This window comes from Wyeomyia smithii, chromosome 1 (genome assembly GCF_029784165.1).
Source record: "Wyeomyia smithii strain HCP4-BCI-WySm-NY-G18 chromosome 1, ASM2978416v1, whole genome shotgun sequence".
NCBI classification, from domain to species: Eukaryota; Metazoa; Arthropoda; class Insecta; order Diptera; family Culicidae; genus Wyeomyia; species Wyeomyia smithii.
This window is the reverse complement of record NC_073694.1, coordinates 59,160,916-59,187,897: the sequence shown is the minus strand read 5'-3', so window position 1 is coordinate 59,187,897 and position 26,982 is coordinate 59,160,916. Positions and strand designations below refer to the sequence as shown.

The 26,982-nt window shown below is 38.6% G+C and overlaps 1 protein-coding gene across 10 annotated transcripts in view; it reads left to right on the top strand.

Annotated features, from left to right (window-relative positions):
* The first annotated feature begins 48 nt into the window (after positions 1–48).
* LOC129718837 (nascent polypeptide-associated complex subunit alpha, muscle-specific form) overlaps positions 49–26,982 on the top strand; it is a 398,349-nt gene continuing 371,415 nt past the window's right edge. For 7 of the 10 annotated variants that reach the window (XM_055669955.1, XM_055669954.1, XM_055669948.1 and 4 more), the window contains exon 1: positions 49–3,023. In XM_055669955.1, coding sequence (XP_055525930.1) covers positions 2,700–3,023 — 324 coding nt within the window. In that variant the 5' untranslated portion in view covers positions 49–2,699. The remainder of the gene's footprint in view (positions 3,024–26,982) is intronic. The other 3 variants (XM_055669953.1, XM_055669952.1, XM_055669946.1) reach the window with 2 other exon arrangements.

The following is a 26,982-nucleotide window of genomic DNA, read 5'->3' as shown; positions in this document are numbered from 1 at the left end:
CGTCATTGCTGCCAACGGAGCGGCTTCAAATCGGTACCTACCAGACAGAAATTTCTTTGTCTCCCGTGTACGCAAGCAGCTCCCCATAGAGGACGACGACGTCGATCGGTTTCTCCCGTGTACTGCAAAGTTTGTTCCCATTTGGAAACTCAAATCGTACCCGTTGGAAAGCGGAAACTTGTCCTAGCGACGTGTGACTACATTTGCGAGTGCAATTGGACCTGAGTGCGCGTCACTGAGGTGGTCCTCTAGCAATAGTTTTCAGTTATTTGCGGGCCAAGAAAAAAAACCTTTGGGCCGTGTAAAAACAACCACGAACATTTTTCACGTACGGTATGATCGTGTGTGCGCGCGGGTGCAAGCGAGAGGCAAGCGGTTTTGCGGTACGTGCTTTAGTGGTATGAGTGAATCGGTGTTGCGTACGCGAAAGAGAAGTTTGATGCCAAAGGAAATATACAGCAGACAGCAGTGTTGCCTGCGAGTGTTCCATTCAGCAGATCCCGTCGGCTCCGTACGACGACGACGCCCGTGTCAAAGTGACGAAAGTGTCAGTGAACGCTGCCAGCCAGAATCGCAGTGTGCGTGTGCATTTTCGGTACGGTTTGGCTTAAGTTGGCAGTATTGTGGTTTGCATCGAATGTAGAGATGTGAACCTGCGAACGATCGGAGCGAATGAGAAAGAAGTAAAAGAAAAAAAAACCGATACACAGGCTGACCAGTGCTAGCCGCAGGGAGAAAGCTTGGCCCATCGGACCGAATGCAATGCTGAATGGTTGTTTCCCGAATGGAATGCTACTGGCAGAATTTTGCCTGTTGGACGCAGCGAAAGAGCTCTGAATAATCATAGCAAGTCGACTGAATTCTGATCGGCTGACGTTCATTTTGCACGGCAGTGAAGTGATTAGATGAGGAGTTAGTGGCAGCAGAGTGGTGTAGAGTGTTAATAACCTCTTGATGTGCAAGTTTTCCCCCCGTCTCTCTGTCCTTGTACAGCTCGTGTATTCCGGTCGCTCCATACAAGACAGCTATGAGGGAGAAATCGGTTTTGACTGACACTTGAATAAGTTAACAAACAGGCGAGCGGAAATTTTAAAACTTTGAACTGGAACTGTTCTGTGTGGAAGATTAACATACATTACGGAAGTGTGTCGCCAGAACACCTTGAAGAGTATCCTTTCGCGAGTCCAGCCGTGCGGTCGGTATTCTGTCAGCCAGCCTCTGTGTACAAACACAGAGCGCACACGCGTGCTAGTGGGACTCGCTGGAACGGGACAGTAGTTGGCAGTGTTGGTGTGGCAACTGGTGAAGGATAAGTAGCGTGTGATGTTTTGCATGAAGCCGATTGCGCTGCAATAGTAGTAGTAGTAGTGCCAGCGAGACGCGTTGCTTACAGCTGTAGTGGTTTCCGTGCTTGTACGTGCTCTGCTGCTCGCTACATCGGTATAATATTTTACAATCGTTTCCCAAAATAGTGTGTATAATTGGAAAAATCATGTTTTTCTAAGCTGTCGCGATAAAACGAAAATCTAGCATCGATCCAGCGGAAAATCACAGTATAAACAAGTAACATAAACAGTGACTACCAGATTCGGGATAATTTTTCCGAAAAATTCAAACGACGATTAATTGTGCAAGTTCCGTGTGCAAATCGGGCTCCGCGAGAATCCAAATCGCTGCTCACCATTTGATGAACCCAAAGAAGAGGCCCTTCACGGTAAAAGTGTGCATTAGACCCAGAACGGGAAAGTGAATACAGACAGAGCGGTTAGCAAACACACAAAAAACTACCCACAAGGCGAAACGAAAAGACGAAAAAAATCCCATCCATGAGCAATGGAAGCAACTTAAATTACAGTGGAAACCTAGTCCGGTCGTCATAGGTTCGAACTTCTCAGATGAAGAGTGCGAGATTTTTTGCTGACCGTTTGTTTTATTTTTCTTTTGTCCAGCTTGTGTAGTTCGTGGAAGTCACGCACGGTATACAGACGACGACGACGGCCAGGAAAGTGAGGAATGTGTTCCGCCATTGAAATATAGTTTGGGGCCCGCTTTTGCGAAAGTGTTTACTCGTGTACAAGACGGCTTCCGAAAAAAGTTTGATCCGGTCGGGACAACCTTTGATAAATCAGTAAGAATCAACACGGTTCGATATTACGCAGGAAGTATTCCGGATCCTCCGTGCGAAGCGTTCATTCATCAGTGTATGTGTGCGTACGTGTGCATGTATTTTCCTTTCGCTGAAGCGAAGTGAAAACGGGAAAAGTAATAGAATAAGGTGCTGAATAATCAATCAAATGGGATGCCAAACAGCGGGCATCCATCGATGAAGGATAAGAAGCAGGAAGAAAATCCGAATCGTAAGCGCACAGGCCACAAAAGCTTCTCTCGGAAATATCTGCCAACAGTGTTGTGTGCGGTGCCTGTATATTATTAATTGTGTGTACTAGTGTGCGTGTCCGTCTCTCCATTGTTATCTGAAATCGATTGACGACATCGCGCTTGTCAACTGCTCCTTGATAAAAAAGTGGTATAATTTGTTGGCCCATGGCGTAACGAAATTTGCCTATCAGTGAAGAAGGTAGTGCTTAAACAGGCTTAAGAAAAAAAAAGTTCCAATCAAATGTTTGTGAAGCAACAGCAACAAAAAGCAGTGGTCCCCCGTAGTCAATAATGTGTCCCAGGTGTTGCGGGGTCGAGCCATGGAAATAGATGTGAAGCAGAGTAAGCAGCGCAACAAACGACGGGAACGGGCCCAACGTATGATAGCCGAGCGGGATAAGGATGCCGCCACCGATGGTGCTGCTGTTACGGCTGGTGGTGCTAGTACCGTGGGAAGTACCGGTGGCCCTGGCGGCATCGATCCAGACGACAGTGCCGACGAGGACATGCCGGTAAGCCGGGAAAAACCTCCACGGCCTACGGTTCGTCGCAAGCGGAAGGAGAAGGACCCTTCACCCATTCTCGAGGAAGACATTATTGATGGTTTCGCGTTCCTCGCGTTCAAGTCGTACGAGGACCTAGAGGTGAGTACCGGCCTACGGTTTTAGCTCACGACACAGCCGTGCGCAGAGGTTTTCGGTGGGGGGGTATATTTCTATACTGGGGTACATTCTGTAAAATTTGAAATGAAACTGGCAAATGTTCCGTTAGATTTCAAACGATAATAACAGCATAAACACATGATGGATAACAATAACCAATATGTTGTTGGGTAGATAAAATGTTGGACAACTTCAAAATACACTAGTTATGGTTATGATTTTATTGCTCAGCGGTAAAATAGATAAAAAGTTTCAAGGACAAATTTACCCGAACAATGAACCATTCACATGCGTGCATACCTAGCACACACAAAATGAATAGACACCAACAATTTTCTGTGATACTCGATATATCAGTATAAAAAACAACAATCTCCCCATCTCAACAGGTCAATCAATGTTTGCTTCCAATAACTTAGACTAATTTGATGTCTCGAAGGTAAAAGGTTTTCAGAAAGATTGAAACAAATCGCTTTTTCAAACAATTTTCAACCTGCTGCTGGCAAAAAACATGCAGGTAAAGGTTTTTTAATTAAAACTATCGGATTTGTTTTTATTGAACGGATTGTTTTGATGAAAATTTCTCCCTTTTTATATTTTTGCTGAGCTCCTTTACATTTTCTCCAAGTTTTCGATAGTTAGCTTCTAACGAAGTGAACATTAGCTCTATTTATATGATTTTTTGCTTTAATATTTGCTTTGAAATTCCGAGCTTAAGGTCTTTGCCTTGCTAAACGTCAACGCGAGCGATCGGGCGAGAGCCTTGCTGTAGGTCAATGAACAGCTCTATTTACGGCTGTTCATTAATTTAAGGCAAGGCTCTCGACCGATCGCTCGCGTTGGCGTTCAGCATGGCAAATGCTTAAGATATCTCCGATTATTTACGCACCGTTGATACAATTTTTGCTCTTATCTGTATCCGCGAACTGAAAATGTAGAAAAAAATGTCTAACGCCCTGTTAAGCCTGTTGTTTTTATATATTTTTACCTGCAGGTGCTGTTTTAAAGTCGGGCTTTAACGTATAATTCAATTAGTTCCGGCTTTGATTATTCCCGACTATCATCAGCAATTTAAAGAAAATTGGGAACGGGTGGTTCAAGCCATCCCCCTGCGCACGGCTGTGGTTAACGAAACAAAAGTACGAAGCCGACGGACCACTCGTAATCGATCTTCTGGCAGACCAGATATCTGCATTGGTTTTTGATATTCAGTCACGTACCACAGGCGATTGCTTGCTGCTTTCCAGTTCAATTTGCTCTTATGAAAATGGCACGAGAATGAGCCGAATGCCGGTCCCCCACTAGTCGCGCGCTGTAATATGAGAAACTGATTCTTCTTCGGCTTCGTAAACCTCCACCCGCTTCAAAATGCAAACTCAATCAATCCATTAAACACAAAAAAAACGAGTCTGACAGAAAAGAGATGAGAGAAGGAAATATATGCCACCAAGATTCTGTCAAGCTAGCTCTCGGCTCGTCGTTTTTATCGTCGCTGTCGTTATCGGAACTCCCGTCAAGGACTGTGCGCTGTCAAACTGAGTGAATCGATTTCGTTCCCAGTATAGGTTTTTGTGCTCCACATTCGCTGGTTTGGTGTTGGGCAGTAGGACTAGTTATCACTTTCATCTGACATCTGACAAACGGTATCACCTGCCAGACCTGTTTTCGGTCGTTGAAGGCACGATATGCCAGATGCATGTTGGGTCATTTGAGGGGAGGAGGGGGGGGGGGGGGGGGGGGGCTCCGCAAAAGGGGAGGATCATCGATTAGTGATCTGTTTCACTTTGTCCTAGCATCTTGATTGGAGTTTGAATTACTTCCGGTTGAGGATGGAGCTCATCGATTACTTCGTGACATAAATAGACGACATGAATATAGCAGTTCATATCGGGAAGCTTCAAGCTTCGCGTATTTTACTAGCTTTACTTATTCGAATGAATTTGAAGAAAAAAAACCATTCTTAACTACGTGGGTGAATATTTGGTTGCCTTGGATTCAGTACAGTTTTTAGGACCCCCAAAATGTCACTTTTGTAGGAGGACTATACAGCTTTGAGTCAATCATTGTCGTTTCTTTCTTTGCCAACATTCGATTCTTTGCTCGCTACTACTTTAGAAAACTCCCATCAATCATCATTTTCTACGACTAGTCTGAAAATAACCTCAATTTAGCCGGATAATATTTTAACGTGAGAGTAAAACCGTTACAATATACGTAGAATTATTCAAGAAATTGGAAGCCTTTGTTGAAAACATTCGATGTGCAGTAGTTATGAAAAGTAATGACCTAAATATCCTCAAAATAAATTATCCCTCTCTGCCTCTGTACCTTGAAAATTAAATCAATTTGTTTAATTTTTGAACAAACGTTGGATAAAGGTTAATCAAGCTAAGCTAAATTTGCGTTACGACCTGTATTTCTCACATAGAACAGAAGGCGCAAGTCGTTGTTATGTACACTGATTTGAAAGCTGCATTTGACCGTATTCACCACAGGATTCACTGATTTGAAAGCTGCATTTGACCGTATTCACCACAGGATTCTTCCGGTGTTCCTCAAGGTACGAATTTGGGGCTTCTGTTATTCTTATTATTGTTCAAAGACATCTACTTGATGATTGGAGTTGATTGCAAATTAGTGTTAGCGATGATCTAAAATTATATTTTATAGTTCAATCCGTTAATGACTGCTTACGTTTACGAGCCCTGTTGGACACGTTTGGCTTATCCTTAGTGTTTCCAACTGTTATGACGTTGCAAGTTATGACATTCCACCGAAGAAGCAACCCAATACTTTTCAACTACCAAGTCGACGAACATGCCCTCAAGAGAATGGACCAAGGTGACGATCTTGGTATCCCACTTGATGCTAAGCTCAGCTGTTATCTCAAAAGCTACTCGTCAACTTGGATTTATCACAAAATTGCTCGAGACTTAAGTATCCCCACTGCTTAAAAACACTTTATTAGTCGTTAGGAAGGTTATCTACCTTGGCGGGATCCTGTAAATTTACCACCGTATCCTAACCGCTGTCGCTCTACAACGCTGTGTAATCTACAACTTCCGGGTTTCATAACGAACTCTTTGCTTAACTAGACTGCTGCAACAAGACATAACCTACGTTTACATTTTCGATAACAGAGAATCAACGTAATCTATCAAGCTCAATCAAAGCTCAACGCCACAAGTGCCAATTCTGGATTGATGCTGATATTAATAAAAAAAATCGATTTTGTTCAACATTGCATAAAACTAAGAGCCAAGGAAGCGTAGAATATTCACCTTTTTTGTTCTTTTTAGATCTTAATGTAGATTTTTCCCATCACTAATTCTCATTTCGAAAATAAAAAAAATGGTGCATAAGGTTGTTTTTTACTTCATTTCTATTGAATATTTTTCAACTTTAGTGCAAAAGAGGAGTTGCAGTTCTACTGAATTTTGATTTGCACATATAAATACGACGTTACTAACAAGAATGAATCAAACACTATGCGGCGCAAACACAGATTTGAACAGTCAGAGTGCATGCAGGTTAAAATAACATTTCACTTTCAATTCAAGCGCAAAACGAGAAAATGTTAAATCTTCCAATTATTTGTTTGGTTGTCCTGAAAAAGACAGTTAGTTATTCAATTTGAATGATTAGATATGCGCAACCACGACAGCGCAAATTCTGGTGAACTTTCGTATGAAGAAAGCATCAAATCATCTGTTTAATAGGATGGAAAAAGCAAAATATGTGAAAATCTTGTGAACATTTGATTCAAATAATGTTACCAAACATAAATCTGGTGATAAAGTAGAAGGCTTTTTCACACTGAAAACTAGACACGGTTGGCACATTATGATTGCCAGCATCCTTAAACTGGTTGTGTGTCATAGCTTTTTCCTGCTGATGCTGTCACTACCGTATAAACAACTTTTTACTAGAGGAAGTACCGCTACACCTACCGCTGACGCTGGTAAATATTACTTCTTCAAATAAGTAATCAATTTGTCCTCAAAAAACCAATTTGTTGTTCAGTTTAATATCATATGTGGTGCTGATCGCATCACATGCTGTGCAACCCCCGACTGTGGAAATGAGGCATCCTCCTGATAAAACAGTGGAAAATTTGACGGTCCACAGATTTGGAAGTTTGGAAACGTTTGAGTGTAGCCATAATACGGAAGCTTTTGTACCTACTGCCGACACTCCTGCCACTATCGCTGCCAGCGTTGCCAGGTATCCAGATTTAGCTGGATTATCCAGATATTTGAACATGTATCCAGGTAGACAGATTTGATGTCCAATTATCCAGATTTTTCATGAATAATCCAGATTTTATTTTCTCTGTTCCGCAAAAAGGTCATCACTTCAAATTTGGCGCGAAATTTTGCAATTTTGTCACCTCAAATTTTACGTACCCCAAGACTTTTATCCGAAGAATCTACCTTCCACCCCACGAAATGACTTCCAGATTTTTTTTGCCTTTTCCAGATTTAAAAAAAATGACCTGGCAACGCTTAGCGCTGCTGATACCCCTGTCGCTGCTACGTAGTTAGGACCATCCTAGTCGCATCAATCATAAGATGATTGGTTTGAAAAGAGACAGGCTCTTATTTACCCCGGAGGGTGCATTCTCGGTTTACTAGGTATATAATCCTTGCGATTTTGCTAGGTAAAGCAAGCATTAGGCGACCGATGCTTCAGCATTAGCTTAGAATGCTTCACTTTCGAACTCCACTAGACTTGAACCATGATTTAGGCAAAAAAGGAAAAGGGCGTTTCTGTCTACCTTTCTGATGGATTATTATTTAGGTTTGCATGGTTTACCGTGAACTTTTGTCAAAATTGTTGTGCAGTTAATAGCGAACTGCACAATGCGCTTGCGGAATGCTCCTTGTTTCAACGCCATTTTGAGCAGAACAAAACAAAAAATACTGCCATGCAGAGGAGAAACAGAGCTTTCGTATGCATTCTAGGATTGGTCGATCTTGGATCGATCTAAAGAGAATCGATATTTTCCGCTCCGATCTTCGATTTTTTTGATCGATTTTTCAGCCCTGCAAAAATCGAAAAGATCGTTTACTTTTCGATTTGATCTTTTCGATCTTTTAAAAATTTAATTTATGTTTCAGCATGCAGCAATTTTTTTAGATCCAATTTTGAGTCATTGTCAGTGATCGTGTTTCGTTGTTTCATCGGGTTTTGAATGGTTGCGTGCGATTATGACATTATTATGCCTCTATATAGTCCATTCCATTCCTGCAAAAAAATGCAACTGGTGACGAACTAGCAAATATGATATGATCGGCGTGCATTCAAATCGAACCAAGCTCCAAAAACATTATTTCGAGTAATCGGCGCTCAAAGTTCTAGAAAAATTTTGGTTATACAGTCGAATTTCGCTAGTTGCACTGAACCCGCAGCTCATCTAGTGAAAAACTTTCAGTCGTCGGGCTGAGCTGTCAAAGTTGCAAATCGATCAAAGAGCACACCGATTGTTTCTTGTTGTTAGGACTACAACTGGGAACGCAGAAAAGTTCTATAAAACCGTTGAGTTGGTTGACAAACCGCAAAAGTTCAAAACCATTCGTTGAGAATGATCTTGCTTGTACTAATTTCTCTCCTACTTTTTTGGATTTTCTTCAATGTTTTCCATATTAATAGAGCTTCGTTTGATGCCATGCAAAAGGTCAAATTTGCAAAGAAATACGAAAAGTGCAGCATAGGGCCAAATTCGAAATTGGCTCATTTAAGCCACACATCACACATTTGAAGCCAGAAATGAGTGCTCAATAATAACGTGTTCTCAAATACTTTCAAAAATACACATAGCTCTACGTTGCATTATTACGCCAGAAAACTTATATTGATTTTCTAACAATTGATTAAAATATTGTTTGTTTACATTTATACTCAGCTTCATTTGTTTTTATTTGAATAAATTTTACTTTCTGCGTTAAAATGCATCCACAAACCCCTCAAACGAAAATCAACGTTATCAGAAATGATGTATGGCTTCGATTCAGTTGGGCTATAGCCCAACGAGCGGGAGCCCAACTAAAACGTAACTCCACTAAACATAACCCAACGAGCGAAATTCGACTTTTTCTGGCGTATCACAGAAAACAAGGCGAGCGGCGAGTTACTCGCCTGACCAATTTTGGTATTACAGATGGCGAGTCGGCTGGGTTTTGGACAAATAGCTCGCCTGCGAAACTGTTCGACTCAGTTGTCAGCAGCCAAGTTTCACTTGCGATCCCTAATACAACATTTTACCCGCCTCGTCAGTGACTCAATTTTCGAAAAAAACGGGGCTTGGTCCGGACTGGTCGCACACCGACCATCTTATAATCATTGCTATCCTGTATCACATTCCACACACAATAGAGAAAAAGTGTGATATTTTGACGTATGATTCTGCAATGTATTTTGAATGATGTTCCGACACGCTAACAAACACATAACCAAAGTTTTCAAATGATGTAAACTTTTAGGTATATTTCTTCAACAACCTTTCGAATTTGATAAAACAATCTATTCTATCTCCTGTGCATTATAACCACGGACGGTGCTATAACATTATAAACTTTAGTTCCAATCAGTTAGTACGAATTTCACAGCGCCGCAAAAAAGTGCTATAAAAGATCGATCCAGTTGAGATCGATTCCGCAGCTCCGATTTTTTGGGTGGATCGATCCAAGGACCGTTTGCATGAATCGATTCTCAAAATCGATCTTTCCCTGAAGATCGCCCAATGCTAATGCATTCTCATATTTCTCTCTGAGCGTGATTGTTGGGGAGTAATAGAGCTTCAAAAAAAATTTCAAATTTTCAGTTGTCACCCAACGGGGTTAATTTTGGCATAACTCGTAAACTATAAGAGCAAATATAACCAAAATTGAAGTTTTCGGATTTTATAGTATAAGAAATGTTTCTATGATGATTCCTCTGGCGTCCTCTGGAAGAAGGGATGGGGGGGGGGGTTCCTATAGAATTGAAACACAAATTTCAACCAACTTTTCCGAGAAATAGCTTTAAATGATCGGTATGATGCTCCGAAGTCAAAAATCGACCGTGGACGTCATATTTTAGATCCACAATGGCAACTCCTGGTATCTGGAGAACAGCCAAAAATGGATAAATACCTGCGATATGGGTATTCTCGAAACCATAATGATGCCAACAGGCTAACAATTGAAATCTAAGTAGGTGACTCCCAGTTTCTGGAAGACAACCTTTCGATCTTTACATTCCACTTTCAATCTACTACTTTTAATCTACTTTTTATCTCTATCACTTCCATATTTCACTTGAAAAAAATTTTGCAAATATTGGTCGTTGTCAGCTATACTTGAGATAAATTTGGAACTATGCTATTTGAGGCCTCTTCGGTTTTTTTTGGAAATATTTTTCAGACATGTTGGAAAACTTTCAAGAATTTCAGGTGAAATGAGAAATTTGTTGTTTCTTTTTTTTTTGTTAGCAAAGGTATTCTGAGGCTTTTTTCAGGCTGATTTGCAATCATTTTTCATTAACCTCATCCATTTATGGAACCACTTTTAGCTTCGTTTGGAATCAATTTCAGCTTTGGCCTTCTCTTCTCTGGCGTCCTCACACCATTGGACTGAATTTGAATCATTATCCGGGTGTCTAGTACCTGTGAAACTTGGATTTTTATTTCGTCTGTGACAATTGTTTTCAAAACTCAGGGGCGACTCGTCCATAGGTGCAACCTGTGCAATGCACATGGGGACGTCAGGCAAAAAATGAATCTAAAGTCCAAATTCATGCTCTTAGTTTCTTGTTTTTTAGTTTTACTTTCAAATAGTAACAAAGGGAATTACTTGCTTTTATTCGTGGATAAAATTGTAATTACTTCCCCAAACTCTGATTTTCAGAATTTCTTGTTGAACAGGTAGGTTCAACAGCCACGAGTCGCCCCTGTCAAAACTACAAAAAGCTTAATTACATATACTTATGATTATTCAGGAAAATAAAGATCTGGAAAAATATATAGATCGTCCAAAAACCCTGGAAACATCAGAGAATTTTATTTTTGAAGTTACCTAGACTTCCTGATTATCTTTTTGGCCTTTCCTCACGTTAGAATTACCTGCTTTTATAATTTGAACCAAATTTAAGATCATTTTCGTGTTTGATTTAAAACTGTATCCTAAAAGTAATTCACATTTTCTGGACTAAATTTAGAACTATTCGTTGCTTAGAAAGGTTTGTACTGTTTCGAGCAAAATTTTTAAATTCTTAAAGGAATTTTTTTAAATTTTTCACACCTTCGATGCGTTTCATGAACTTTCGTTGTGGTAATCTCCTAACTTGTCTCGAGGTACGATGTTGGCCTAACAAGCCAGTCGTCGTAGGTTCGAGTCCTGGCTCGGGAGAGACTGTCTGTGTCAGTAGGATTGTAGCGCTAGCACCACAATTGTCCTGTACATTAACAGTTGGCTACGGAGTCTGTGTATAAATAAACAGAAGGTCGAATTCCGATACGGAATGTAGCACCAAGGCTTTGCTTTGTTGTGCTAATCACTTGAAGTTATATGCAAGATGATTTTCTTTTCTACTTTATCTGGATTTGAGGGATGTTTTTCGGCACAAACTTTTGTATACCCTTTTTTAGTTTTAAGAGACATTTGAAAAATTTGTTGAGGTTAGTTTGGGATGATTGTCCTGATGCTCAATTTTTTGGATTTTCCTGTTTTTCTGAGAACTTGCTGAACTGATATCGAAGTAAGTTTTTTTTGTACTTTCTGTTTAAAATGGTTTCAGTCAATTTGCCTTCCATGCATTTTGAGTTAAGTTTGGTGTATTTGTTTTTTTTTTTAATCTTTTCTAACTTGTAAAAAAGTTTCTATTGGTGGTCTACAGAAACCATCAGCCGTATTAAATTAACTGTTGAATCCTTTTTGTTTTGGATTTTTTATTTGATTCCTTCAAACGGTTTACAACTTTATTAGAACTTAAATTTTGTTGTGACAACTTCATGGTTTCAATAATTTTGAGCTATGTTTTGGCTGGTTCTGGTTAACCTCCATTTTTTTTGCTAGAAGTCATTTTAAAGTAGATTTTAGAGAATCTTGTGTCGTTTTTCTCGAGTTGAGTACAAGCATAACTTGTGATTATATTTCTTTTGGTTGTTATGGACTATAGAGGCGTTTCAAGCATTGGGATTTTTTTGCTTGAAGAGTAGTTATTAAATTTCTTGCAACAACTAATATAGGATCCACAATGTAATTCCTTTTTCAACAAAAAGTTCCAGCAACCTTTTTTGTTATTAATGTTTTGAGTCTCCAATTTGGAAAACTTTTACAGCAAAATTTAGAATCAATGTCTTCTTTTCCTTTTCTGATCTTGTGGTGCGTTTTTAGGTTGAAATTTTACAGGATTATTTTCATTTATGGCTGTTGCTAAAAATTTTTCATTTTTAATTACTAAACAACCCACAGAAACAAATGTTTTTCAATTTTTTTTGTAAAAAAACGTCTACATTGACAAAAATGGGGGTATTCGGAATTAATTCAATAGGGATTCTTTTTGTGCTTCTTATCTCCACCGGGAGACGTAGCCAATGAACTATATATAGGCGAGGAATAAGAAGACATTTGTTTGTATTAGTAGCGAAAAATAGGCAAGAACTCCGTGCAAATGACATTTGAAATTGTATTCCGCAGTGTTTATTGGCACAGGAAAGCTTCTGAAAAATTCTTCAAAAAATATACCGAACATTGATTTTTGGACATTGTTTTTGGACTTCTACGTCACTGTCACGTCAATATTGACTAAAAAGGACCCTTTAAACTATTTACCTTACCTGTTTACAATCCATTGGGGTGCATCAGCTATACTCCTGTATGACTTGTTTGTTTACCGCTCTTGCCAAGTTTGATTAGAAATAAGTATGTTCTTGGTACTAGCACTATAAGAATGCCACTACGAATATATGTGCGAGTGGAAGTAAAATAGGGTAAGCGTGATGAAGTTTGAAATCATGTTTTCATTAACGCTAGCAGAACGAATTAACTTACGGGATCGTCAATTTCGTAAATCTTTCATATTCGCATTAATAATTATTGCATCCGCCTGATAGAAGTTTTTGTAGATACTCAAAGAACATACAATTTGTACCTAGTTCAACTGCCCTGCAAATCCTTTGATATTAAGTTTCGGTTGGCCGTAAAACAAACCAGAAGTGACTGCCTTCGCGTGTGTATGCGCCACTAGCCGCCACCATCACGCTTCGTAAGCGGCGAAAACGAAAATAAATTCAGCGGATTTGAATCATTCCCCACAAGTGCCACACAAATCGACTAACCTCTGTTTCCACAATAGTGCAGACCATCAGAAACCAATTTGCAAACTTGCCCAAAGACAATGAACGGTGGCGTAGAGCACGGTGCACGCTTCGTGCTAGTCCTGGCACGCGTCCAAATGGGACGATTAAATGGTAATGCATATTGATCGATTTCGGTTTGCGCCCGTACAACCGAAAGGAATGCCGTAGGCATTTCACGCATTTTTCGCTGGTCTTATTGTATTAGTATGATTTGTTGTAGTTTTCTAGTCAACATTGTACTGCTTTCTTCCCCTCTTCGGACGCGTACCGAAAGGTTCCTTCTTTCGGTTGGATCGGTGAAGAATCCTGTTTACCACCGTCCTGGCTTCGAGAATGTAGGTCACATGCAGGAGCTTCGTTCTTTCGGGGTTCTTTCTTCGCTGTTCTCTAGCTTTAGCACAGCTGCAGCTTTTACCCTACCCCCGCTGCACTACCGCTACCGGCGCGGTGCAATAAGATGAAATGTGTTGCATAACGCTCCGACCGACATGGATGAAGTGATCTGATCCCCGCTTCCGTTCATTCCATCCGCGCTGGGCGACTACTAGCCACAAAGCGCAACGCGCTTCCCCACACGACAGTCAGTAGCACATGCCAAATACAACCTCCCTAACCTCAACTGAAGCACTCGAAGCGATGCACGGCAGCAGCAGCAGCATAGACGGGTATGATGAATACTCGCTGGATTTTCATGCTTCATTTTCTTGCTCTCAGTAGCAATCTACCTTTCGAGTTGATTTCGGTTCCGCTTGTGTATTTGTCTTGTGTACCGTTCTTCATAGAGCAGCCGGTATGTGTGTGGTGCATAGAGAGAGACGGCACCGAAGTGACGCGTATGAAGACAGGCAACGCAAGGGTCAGCAGGTTCCGTTATTCAAAGGGTTTCCAGAAAGATGTCTCTCTCTCTCGCTCGCTGTCCGTCTTCTGTTCGATTGCAGCTTGCAACTTGCCTACCGCCGCAAGTGCAAAGTTAACAGTAGAAACATGTAGATATACTTGCACTGCATGTCTGTCAATGTTTGCAATCTTCAAGATTATCAACCGGTCGGTCCCTTCACGGAAGGGTTTCTCGAATGTTTCCATTCTTTATTCTATCGCTCTGCAAATGTCATTGGGCAATCGCTTCAAGATATACATCATTGGAGCACAAATACCAATTTGAATGAAATGGAAATGTTAATTATAGGCCGGCTCAAAATAGTTTCTTGGGTATGCTTTCATTGCTGCCCTGCGTCAATATGATATTTGCTTACAACTGAATTTGTTGTATCTCAAGATTAATGGTGATGAAAATTCATAAAATTATTTAGGATAATCACCGATTGAAAGCTTGCGAGTTAGCAGACATGATAGGCATACTTAGAAGATCTGTGAATCGAATAATGACTGCGGTAGGATGCAAACAATGTCGTTGATATTCCTCGGCAATGCTTTTCAGCAAAAGAACCGGATTGTTGCATGGATTCATAATCGGAATTTGGGTCCACTTCTTGACACCTGAGACGAAATAACAATCGACTGAAATATGTAGCAGGTAAAAACTGTTCCATCCGCTGGCAAAGTTATGGCATCATTCTTTTTGGATGCGCGTGAGAACAATTTAATTGAATGGCTTAAAGAAAAATACGCGCTGTAAAATTGTCAACATGGTTTAAAAATTACCGCTTGATTTTCAGGGTTACCGCCACCTTGAAGGGCCATTTGTAGGAGGTTTTCCCCACTTTTTTTTCTAAATCAAACATAAACATTGCCAAAAACGATTTTTGCAGTTTAATAATAGGGTATTCGTTTTTTTATCGTCAGAATGGTGAATGATGCCCTAAAGTTGTTCTGATGATGATGTCCCAAAATTGTTCATATTGCAAAAGCTCAGATACCCTATGCTTTTAAAGACTGTTATTATTGAATAAACATGTCAAATGCCTAATATCTGATATCCGACTTCAAAGATGATGTCTTTTAAATGTCCTACTCTCGTGCCTCCAATATTCACCAAGAAGGCAGAACAAAAAATGGTCTAAATCTGATATGCACTCCGTTTGGAAAAATGTTTTCTGCAGAGAGCTGTATTTAATGATCCTAAAGCTCATAGTGGAGTATACTTTTACATAAAATAATATGAATGCACTACACAAAGTATAGAAAACCATATAAGAGCCTAAAATATTGAGATGAAAACATATCTAGTTTTCAAAACATATTTACCCTAAAGTTCCATCTGCTGGCAAAATTATGGCATCGGTTTTCTGGGATGCGCATGGAATAAGTTTCATGAAATACCTTGAAAAAGAAAATGATCAACGATCTTAGTTTTAAGATTGTCAAAAAATATAAACCTGCTTGTCAAAAAAGGGAAATAATATTTCAAATAACTTCATTGCTAACTGATGTACTATAAAGAAAGTTTATCGTAGCATTTCAGGTATGCACTGGTTTTTGTCGAAAATTGATCGTAACTTTATTCGACATAGATTCTAATGTTTCAGTATCACACAGTAATCAGGTTTCTGAACAAAATGTAATTCCAATTTTGGTGTGCTGATCTCATTCCTGATGTCAGAAAATGTTATTCACCCAAAAAGCCGTTGGACCTATTTTGTTACCAGATCTCTTTTTTGTTCAGATCATGCTCAACATTGGTATAATTGTTTATTTGCCGAAAAACTTTAGACTCGTATTTTTTTCTGTTTAGTCCTTAGGGTGCTACTTTTTTAATTAGGGTTCTTCAAAAATAGACAATCTTCTTTTCAGCAATTTGTAACTTTTGAGTCGTGTGACCGATTTAAAATCTCTCTTAATAGCAAATTGAAAATAACAAATCGGCCTTTCAAGAAAAAATAAGAAATCGTACGTCAAAGTTCGTTCGTTATATTTTTCCCGTTTGACGATTTTGGATTAACCATCATTCAGCCCTTGGAGCAACGATGTGCAAACCGGGACTCGAGAATTCCAAAAGTACGTTAAATCTCTCATTGGCTGTTGATTATGCGATCGTCCCGAGCAATTTCTCAACAAACAAAGATTATACGGGTACGCATTAATTCTGAAATGCATGTTTTTTAGTCTTACAGCAATATGTTTTGAGCTTGAATTGAAAACTGGTTGTCTTTTCGGCAACCGTTAATAAATAACAAAAAAGTACATAAATTTCCCTTCAAAATGAAATTTGTTGTTCCAAAATGAGATCAAAATTGAGGAAGTTACAGGTATTTGAAGTTAACCTCAATATACTGATTTTTAAATATGAAAATCATCGGAATTGCCTGACACAGCAACATTCAAAGTGCTGCCAAAAATCGATGTATCAACCGATTCTCATGAAACCATGGGAAAGGTTGTTAAGAGTGTAAGAAACCTCGGAAAAATATAAAACATCGAAAATAATAATATAAAAATTCTAGGTTTTTTCTGGTCTCTCCGAGCACTGCGCATTTATGTTATCGAGTATACTAAGTTCTTTGAAGCTTTTTTCAACAAGGGAGTTGAACAACAACGCCACATCAATACAGCATTGCTAGTCTAAAAATTTGCTTGTTATTTAAAAACTATTTTTTTGAACAATGCACAATGGTCCAGAAACCAAATTTAGGGGGAAATTTGGGTCTAGAGCTCTATAGCAATGTTTTAGAGAAACACTATCTTCTACAAAGTTGTTACATATGATAAAGCGCTTATTGAAAAATTATCAAAAATTAGGGTGACCAGAATTTTCGATGCAATCAAGTATCTAACTTTTTTATCTTTCTAGTTAGAATAAAAACTTGTTCTACGCTGTTATAGCTCCAATAATTTTAAGTAACTTTGTAAAAAAAAGTTTTTCTCTATCTTAGAAAACAACCGAATTATATTGAAAAAACACATTTTGCGCTCTAACTTCTTTATTTCAAGTTTCACCTTAAAACTGTCTTTAAAAGTCGTTTAAAGACAGTTTTATGGTGAAACTCGAAATAAAGAACTTAGAGCTTTTCGAGGAAAACAATTAGCAATGCTTTTTTTTCTTCATAATTTGCAATGCTGATATCGTAAATATCTCAATCCTACTCAAAGTTAGTAATGTTTTTCGTCAAAAAACATGCGTTTGCATTCGTTTGTCATTCTTTTTGTGGCAAACATAAAAAATATCTCTTGGTCTCATTTTGAAGGGCATACTTGACTCAATAAATGGAGGAATTTTCAAAAAATATGTTATTTTTTTAATTTGAGTAATATCAATTCAAAAACGTGACAAAAATTCCAATAATTTTATATATTACACATAGAAAAGCACGCAGTTTAATTTTTCTGGCTTTTTTTCTTACAACTAGAAGTAATCACCTTCAATTTGATTCAAAAAGATCGAAAATCGATCAACTGGTTCAAAAGTGAATTTTTTGAAATAAAATACATCGGATATAGCCGTTTTTTATGGTCACTTTATTTCGGAGCTAGTCCCCCTAACAACCCAACGAAATAATACGGGTGTGATTGTTTTCAACATAGATTCATCCCTGCGATTTTGAGCACAATTAAAGCACTTTGCGTGACCAACTTCGAAATAGGGTGACCATAAAAAAACGATGTGTTTGATGTATTTTATTTAATATAAAATCACAACTTTTGAACCACTTGATCGATTTTCAATATTTTTGGATCAAATTGAAGGTAATAATTTCTAGTTATAAGAAAAAACACCAGAAAAATAAATCTGCGTGCTTTTATATGCGTAATATATAAAATTATTGATATTTCGTCTTGTTTTTAAATTGAATTTACTCAAATTTGAAAAATAACATATTTTTGAAAATTCCTGTTGTTTTCCCCAAAAAGAATGACAAACAAATGAAAAACGCATATATTTTGATGAAAAACATTGATAACTTTGAGTAGAATTGAGATATTATCAATATCAGCATTGCAAATTGTTTCCCTCAACAAGCTCTAAAAGTCGTTCAGAGATAGTTTTAAGGTGAAACTTGAAATAAAGAAGTTAGAGCGCAAATTTTTTTTTTTTCAATATAAATCGGTTGTTCTCAAAAATAGAGAAAAACTTTTTTTTACAAAGTTACTTAAAATTATTGGAGCTATAACATTGTAGAACAAGTTTTTCTTCTATCTACAAAGATAAAAAAGTAAGATACTTGATTGCATCGAAAATTTTGTTCACCCTTATTATTGATAATTTTTCAATAAGCGCTTTATCATATGTAACAACTGCGTAGAAATTTTTTTTTCTAAAACATTGCTATAGAGCTCTAGACCCAAATTTAGGGGGAAATTTAGGTTTAGAGCTCCGCTAGAAATTGCAGGGATGAATCTTTGTTAAGAATAATCTTTTCCTTATTTACTCTTTGAGTCGTTAGGGCGACTACCTTTGAAATAGGGTGATCATTGAAGTGGGGCGTCGTTATATGGAAATAATATCTGCACAAAGTCAGAACCAAGGTTTTTTTTATTTATTTGGGACCCCAAACAATCCTGAATTTATCGGAAGTCGAATGGGTCTTCGCTCAAAATATTTTTTTACAGTAAAAATTGTACCTTAAATTATCTCTGAAAATTCTTTGAGAGGAAGTGGGTTTTCCCCTTCTATCTTCACATGAAACTTAGCCAAATTGATAGCAACATGACATGACAGAGTTTAAAAAAATCATTAAAAACAATGTAGAAGAAAAGTGACTTATAATGAATAAAGCAATCTGTTTAAAAGTCTGTAAAATCTATAATAAGGCTGACTTAGGTGCGAGATTATTGAATAATCGTGATTGTGATCTGGAGCAAGAATACTACATATTAGGTGATTGTAGGGGCCTTGTCATACCTGTAACATATAATTTTTAAAATTAACAAAGGCGAAATTTAAAGTGCATAAATAAGCTTTGCCTTATCAGATTCTCACATGTTGGTTTTGTTTCTCTCATAGTAAGTTTTTTTCAGTTTTGTTTTCAACATTATTCCTGTTCATCCAAAATATTTTTGACAACCCTGCTCCCGCAAATGACGATTGTTTAATACAAAATCATATATTTACATAGAACTAAAGGTATATGATTCCAAAATGAAATCATTAACGTGTCAAAGCATTTGTTTACCTTGGATCTCACGTTTTAGACATGTCAAAATCGACCTACACTTACTACTGGCACCATCTAATGACAAACAACGAGTTGCGCACCTAATAACTTTTTTTCAGCTGAATAAAACATGAGAACCTCTTTGGGTTTCGTTTTGTCGACCCTCGAGTTATTTTTAAGTAGCAAGAAATAAAATTTGTTGTAAAGTTCTTCAAGGCAGCATTATGCGATTTAAGTTGGTTTTGTTCAAGCTAGTTACCAAATATTTTTCATTACACAAGTCAAATATTACCGTTTAAGGTTTTCTGTGGTAAATGGTTGAAAAGTGATTCCCAAACTTTTGGCTCCGCGACCCCTTTGGTTAAACACAAAGAGCCCTGCGCCCCCCTCTGCAAGCACATCAGAGCATCACGGCCCCCGAAAGAATTTCAGATACAAGTTGTGCAGTACGAGGCTGCGTTTCTCAGCTCTCATATCTTCCTGCAAGTCTAATTTGTTTCACGTCTTGGTCCTTATACGCAGCAGAGTAGAAAATCCGCTTTCACAGAGATAGCTGGAAAGAAATTTTAATTGAAATTTACCAAGAGCTTCGCGGGAAATACGTACCTCGTAAAAAAAACCGCGTTAATTCGAAAATCCGCGTAGAAAAACCGCGCTAATTCAAAAATCCGCGTAAAAAAACCGCGTTAATTCAAAAACCTGCGTAAAAAAAAAACACGTTTTTTTTAAATCCGCGTAAAGTAGTCCAGCAAGAAGGGCTTTAGAAAAAACCCGAGACGCTCTAGAACCAGTATTTAAAATTGTCCTCTTTGACGGTCATTCCGGATCTTTCGGTGGGCGGAGAGTATTTTTTGGACTAAGTCTTTTACTAGATAAACACTTAAACGTTTATGGTTCCAACTCACGTTAATTCGGAAATTCGTGAAATTTTTTTTGAATTAGCGCGGTATCGCGTAGAAAAAACCGCGTTAATTCAAAAATCCGCGTAAAAAAACCTCGTAAAAAAAACCGCGTACAAAAAAAGCGCGTAAAAAAAACCTGACTGTAAATACAAAAAAAATTGATGGTAATTTAGAACACTTCGTCTAACCCTAAAATATGGAGAAGTTGCTTGAAGTAAATGAATGAAAAAGAGTTTTGATTTTTGAGATTATTAGGGTTCTATAATCATGGTCTGAGCCTATGAATACTGAAGTTTTGACTTCTGCTCGTCAATAATATTGATAATCGATAAACTCGAAGCTATGATTATTTCAACAATATTCTTTAAGCTGAAATGAATCTACACTTTTATCCACCATTCCTGCTGGAAATAAAAGGCGCCTAGCACAATTTTTTTACGCTCCATCAGTTCAGCGCGAACCGACCGTTCTAGCTCGATAACCTACGACCTATTTCGGCATTGCATTCCTCGCCCTTGCTACCAGCGACTAATGGCAGGGAAAACCGGCGCGTTATCGCGGCTAACGTAAAACACTGACGGGGTTAAATGTTTCATTAAACTTTTAGACTTACATCACTTTGACTGTATTCGAAGTTGTTAAGCCGTTTTCTTTCTTTTACACCACCTAAACTGCAGCCTCTTATTTTCTAACCCTTTTTGTTGACCTTTTTTTGCTCTTCGGTTGCTGCGGCCAGCGAGACCGGGAAAAAAGAAGCTGTGAAAAAGGATCAGTACGTGCCTTTCGGGAGGTTTATCCGTGCGCACACAAACACTGTGTGCAGAATACCCCGTCGCATAAAGCGGAGGGAAAGATTTGACCGAGATACAAAGCAAATAGGGAATAATTTAATAACGGCTGGTGGTAACGCTTGGTTGAGTTTCCTCCAGACAAAGGGTGACAGATTTTTCCTTATTGGCCCTCGAATGCTTCTTCTGTGTGACGACAACAAAAGGGGATCTCAACGGTTTAGGAATGTCCTGTTGCTTTCACGGCTCGGCGGAAACGGGGTTTCTCGGTCAATTTCTTGAATATTGCCGTCACGCCATCACCGTGTATGACAGATTGTAGCGCGGACGCGGTTCGTGATTTTTCGAGATTGACGGAAACAGTTGACAGTTCGAGAAAGGTTTTAACATCTGCCACAGGCAGACAGGGTCACTCACCAACGGAAGTTTTCAATCGTCACGCAGAGCAGCGTTCAGCTTTGGGTTACCCGGAAATTGTCACACATTTTCGCATGTTCGTTCCGGCGGCAGAGCCTCTGCCCCATTATGTCTGATCGTGCTCAGTTTTCTGGGCGGAGAAGGACAACGTTTTCGACCATGTTTTCCCAGCACCGCATATAATGCTCTGTTGGAGCGTCAGGAAATGCGCGTGTGAAATGTGCACAATTTCGTAATTACCGCTGCTACAACTTTCATCAATTACCACTTTTTGACATCCTTTTAATTTCAAACTGAAAATTCCATCGCTTCATGCTTGTTTCACGGTAGCAGCAGTAGCAGGGACATCACTACCGCCTAGTAGCGGTCATAAATTAGGCTGAAAGTTGCCAGTGCTAGCAGAAACAACCACAGCACATTCGCGTGATGCTATTGATAAACTCAATTTCGATACCGCACGAACTTTCGTGCAGTAGATCCGCTGCGTGGGAAGAGAAAGAGAGTTCATAGACTGTTCACAGTCTGCGGGCAAATCATCAACAGATATTATCGTAACGCTGGTAGACACCTCTATTTTTCTCGTTCTCTCTCTATCGCTGCTGACTCGGTTGACAAGCTGTTGTGCTGCTATCAGCGCCAGTGTAAAACACTAATTTGTTGCTAATTTATTCAATCTAAATCGTTTTGTTTCGCATGCTCGTTGTTGTTTTTTTCTTTTGGTATTTCTCTCACGTTAGCCTGCTACCGTTTTGACGGTCGGCCTGCTGCCGTTCCTCAAGGCGTGTGGTCTATGCATCAAACGTCTTGGCTCTGGCGAAGATCAAGACGTTAAATTTGCTAAGGTGCTGAAGTTAGGCACCGGCTAGGGTAGTTTAATTTAGTGTTAATCTAGGAGAAGAGAAAAAGGCTGCACTATGTTCGACGATGGTGGGTGGTTTTTGGATTGCAGGTACCCGCGAGTGGCATCTTGTTGTTTTATGTAGAGTAGGTGATCATGTGTGGAAATTCCTACGTTGATGATACCTGTTAAAGTACGTGAGATAATTGATGTTTTGATGATAAAATTACTGCTATCTAAATTGGCTAATTGGTAGTGGCGGCATCGGTGGAACGAACTGGAAATGATCCGTTTTTTTCGTTGTTTTGTGTTGCTGTGTTCAGCGAGCGATAGATGAATTAATAGCGCCGGAGTTCACGTCTTTCGGTTTTACTAGGAATGCAAAACACCTTGACAAACTGGGTGGGCGACAACGGACCGGTTTCCAGCGTGTGTTCGTTCGGTGGTCACTGCATCGTGACGAGATAATAACCGGGTTAGGTATGCTCATTTGCTACGACAGATTGAAGCGGTTTGGCTGCACAGCAGCTGGCCCAGCTGATAATGAGTTGATCAGATGTAGAAAAACTTGTTCTCAAGCACCCATTTGCGTCGAAAGTGCATGTTTTTCGTGATTAATTTTTTAAGTTGTTTTTAGATTTGGATTTTCTTGTGTATAACCGGATAAAAAGCATCAAGTTGTTCTATAGATAAAACAACTTTCACAATAGAAAATCTTAAAAAAAATGGCTTGTTCAGATTTTTTTACAAAATCGATTCTTCCCAAAGACAATTTTTTTTTAAATTTTGGTTTTATTCTCCTCAAAATAAAAATATCGCAATGGCTAGAACAGGGGAAAACTTCAAGCACTAAGCTTTCAAAAAATTCTAAGGTTGAAAATTACCATACAGTTTGCACTTGGTCAACCTATTTCCCCAACACAGACATCAATAAGATATATCTCTTCAATTTTTTTTTCAAAATTTTGGTTACCAAATGGTTTAAAATGTCAATAATTCATTGAATGATAGTCGCTAATATTACAATAAACTATCTTGTATCAATATGTTCATGAGAATAACTTTTATTCAACACTAATAAAATAACTCTCTGGAAAAAATACAGTGGTTCTGAAACAAAAAAGATTCAAAATGACATCTCAGCTCGATTTCGGTGATATCATTTCGGTGCGGGAAAATTTTTTATATTTGATAGTAACCTGTCATTTCAGGCAATGTTTCGGGAACCAGAAATCACCATATTGGATTTCAAAATGACGTCTGGAGTCGATCTCTGGGTTCTGTGCATCATCTCGATTCTGAAATCGAATTTGGAAATTTTCAGCTGTTTTTCAGAAACTGGAAAAAAATTTAAATGGCATCTGGAGTTCGTCAGCTCGATTCTGGAAATATTTATCTTGGCTGAAATTTGGCTATCTTGGGTTGCTTGCCAGAAACTGACCCAGAACCACTAGTTAAGAATTTAAAATGGTATCTGGGGTCGATTTACGGCCTGTGGAATGCACCCGGTGCCAATAATACTTAAATTAGATGATATTTGGCCTTGTTATCAACTTTAGTTAGTCGAAATCCTCAATAGTGCAATAGTTGGCATCGGAGAATCACAATTTTCTGCATTATGCTGGAGTTAATTTTCCAACTGATTGCTATAAGAATGAAGCAATTGAAATTGGTTGTGACTCTCTCGATGTAATCAGAATGTTAAGACGTAATTCCCTAATTGCCTAATTCTACGTCAAAAGGTGTAAAATCGGAAATTTATTTTCTGAAATGGAGTCAAGAGACATGAATAATAAAAATTCAATTAAACCAAAAAAAAAAGTTTTAACAAGTCTCAAAATGTTATATGTATCACATATAATATTCAACTGATTCTTTGAAAATATCTCAACAAAAATCGAAACGTCGATAATAAAAACATTGCTAAATAACTACCTTGCTAAGAGTCTTCGTTTTTAATAATCTAAACCATAAAAGTAATTTTCGAGAGAACTTAGCTTCTACCAACAAATGACTTTAAAATGTCAGCATCATGAAAGTCGACTCCAAGGCATCGCAAAAATCTAAAAAATAAAGAAAATGATGTAGGTGCGTTTTAGGTTATCATGACAATTCTATGATTATTCTCAGAACTTGCTTTTTGTAGGAATTGCAGTATTTTATAATTGGTTTTAAGATGATTGATTGGTATAAATTCACTGACAATTTCACGTGGTAAACGACTTTTCCTTTTTTTCGAAGCTTCTGTGTCTCCTTCAAACTCGTACTTGGTCTCCATTTGACTACTTTTTTATAATCGTAGAAAATGGTACGAGAAGCAGGGTTGCCACATTTATATCTGTATTTTTCTTTGAAAATATCTGTATCTCGGGCCAAATAATCTGTATTAAGAATCTGTATCGAGCAAACTCAGAATGTTGGATGGAAAAAAAAATTTACTTGCAGAACATATTTAAACAAATTCATTCTTCTCTACGTGATGTTTATACAGGTTTTTGTTAAATTTAAATAAAATTAGTTTTCGTTAATTCAATATTAGTATCTCCTCCTTGGTCTGCAACGTAGCTTTCAGCTTTTAAAATTGAGATCATTAGCTTTTTCTGGCTTCAACTATATATTAAAAGTATGCGTTTTAAACAAGCAGAAGAGTGTGGATTATTTTAAAAAATTCTCACAATTGATCTGTAATGGAAACTTGAAATTACCATCCCGCCTAATGGTGTTCAACAGCTCAGACCAAGTTAAGTCATTTGTTTCAATGAATATTCCGGCCAAAAAAATTTTTTTTCAAGCGTGCGAAATTCGTTGGGCAGCCCTTGTCAGTCAGTTATTGTTACGAATTTGGGGAATTGTCGCATCAAATCGTCAAAATTTTCCAATTTTGCTTTAAGACGTTTTAAGATTACTTGATCGGCGTGCGACCAGACCGAACCAAGCGCCAAAAACTTTATTTCGAGTAATCGGCGATCAAAGTTTAACCACCCTGTATGTTTCTTGCAAACTGCTGCAAAGAAATTTTGTTATAATACCATTAAAAACTGTTCAAATGATTTCGTTGTTGTATCATGAAAGATAGATTAACATCCACTGGTGTTAAAAACTCAATTTAAAAATAAATGGCGCATGGTTCGGTCTGGTCGCACGCCGACCACTTAAAGCTGCCATTTTTACATTAGTATCGGTGAAATCGCACCTCTTTGCAATTTGTTTTACGAATTTTGAATAGAAATCCTGACACGTTCATTTTCGCGCTTCGTTCAAGTCACATTCCATTTCTTCTTCATCGATACCTACGTAATCCTGATGTTGTTTTTTTTACAAAACTTTGAAAATCGAATCGAATTCTACCTCTGAAATTGATTTCAGTTCGTCGGCATAACAAAAAAATCTGTGAAATCTTTATTTTAGGCAATATTCTGTAATTCTGTAATACAGATTCTGTATTGCTTTTTCAGTTCCAAAATCTGTAAAATACAGAAAAATCTGTATATGTGGCATCCCTGACTAGAAGTTTAAGATTTTTTTATTTTTTTTTTCAAAGCTTAAAAAAGTAAATAAGAATATATAGTCACAATTTTTTTCCTCTTCAAAACCCCTTGAACATCTGCTTCAAAAAAGTGTAGCACTCGCATGCAACTCAAAACCCAGTACCAGTCCATTTATCAATCGCTCCCTTCAAAATCCAAAATCCCGTCGTCCCTCCCTCGAGAGCAAAACTCGGTATGCAAACAGACCTAAATTATTCAAAGTCTAACTTTGAATAACCTACCCCCAGACACGGAGGAAGGATGTACCTGTCAGATTGAGGTAACGAAAACCGAAAAAGAAAACTCCCGACTGAGAGACAGGGGCGATACTGGTTCGAAAGCTATTAAGATAATAATCAAACCCTATTACCGCGCGCGTCCAGTTTTCTTCGTTGGCTGACCCTTTCGGCTGGCCTTCGCATTCGTTTTGTTCTTGCTCTCCATGCTGCAGCAGTCGCTTCGTAACCGCACTAAGCCCCTCTACCAAGCAAGCATAAGAGAGGCACATAGTCAAAATGCCGCAACGAAGAAGTTGTCAAGATAGAAATACCCATCCTTTTATGGAGGAGATCCTCATTTGTGTGCCATGTTTTGTAATGACGTACTTAAGTGCCCGAAGCAGGCGAAAGAGCACGATAAAAGTGGGTGAAGCAGAGCAATGGGTTGAATCGTCCTTTCCGGTTTGGTGGTTGGCAGGGTTCCGATTCTTCCGGAAGCTTCTCCTGGAGATGAAGTCAGTGACTTTTGTGTTCTGCTCGGGATGGCTTTCCGCTTTGTGGTTTCTGCTCTCGTGGTCGCGCAGGGAGGGAAACGATTCGTGTTACCGATGGAGAATTTGCAATTAACATCGTCGGACATATGTACATTTCGATCCGGGGCTAGATAATTACCAGGTATCTTTTCACGCTGTCCGTCTGGCTGGGCGCTATGCTCTAAGGCTGAGAAAAGTAGAACGATTAAGTTCAAGAATGTAGAAGCAATTTGCAATTGCCTCACGGGCTACACGGCGGGGCAAACAGATCTGTTGAATCCGGTCCGAAATCAGTGTGCACTTTATCTGACCGCCCCAAAATGACTCTC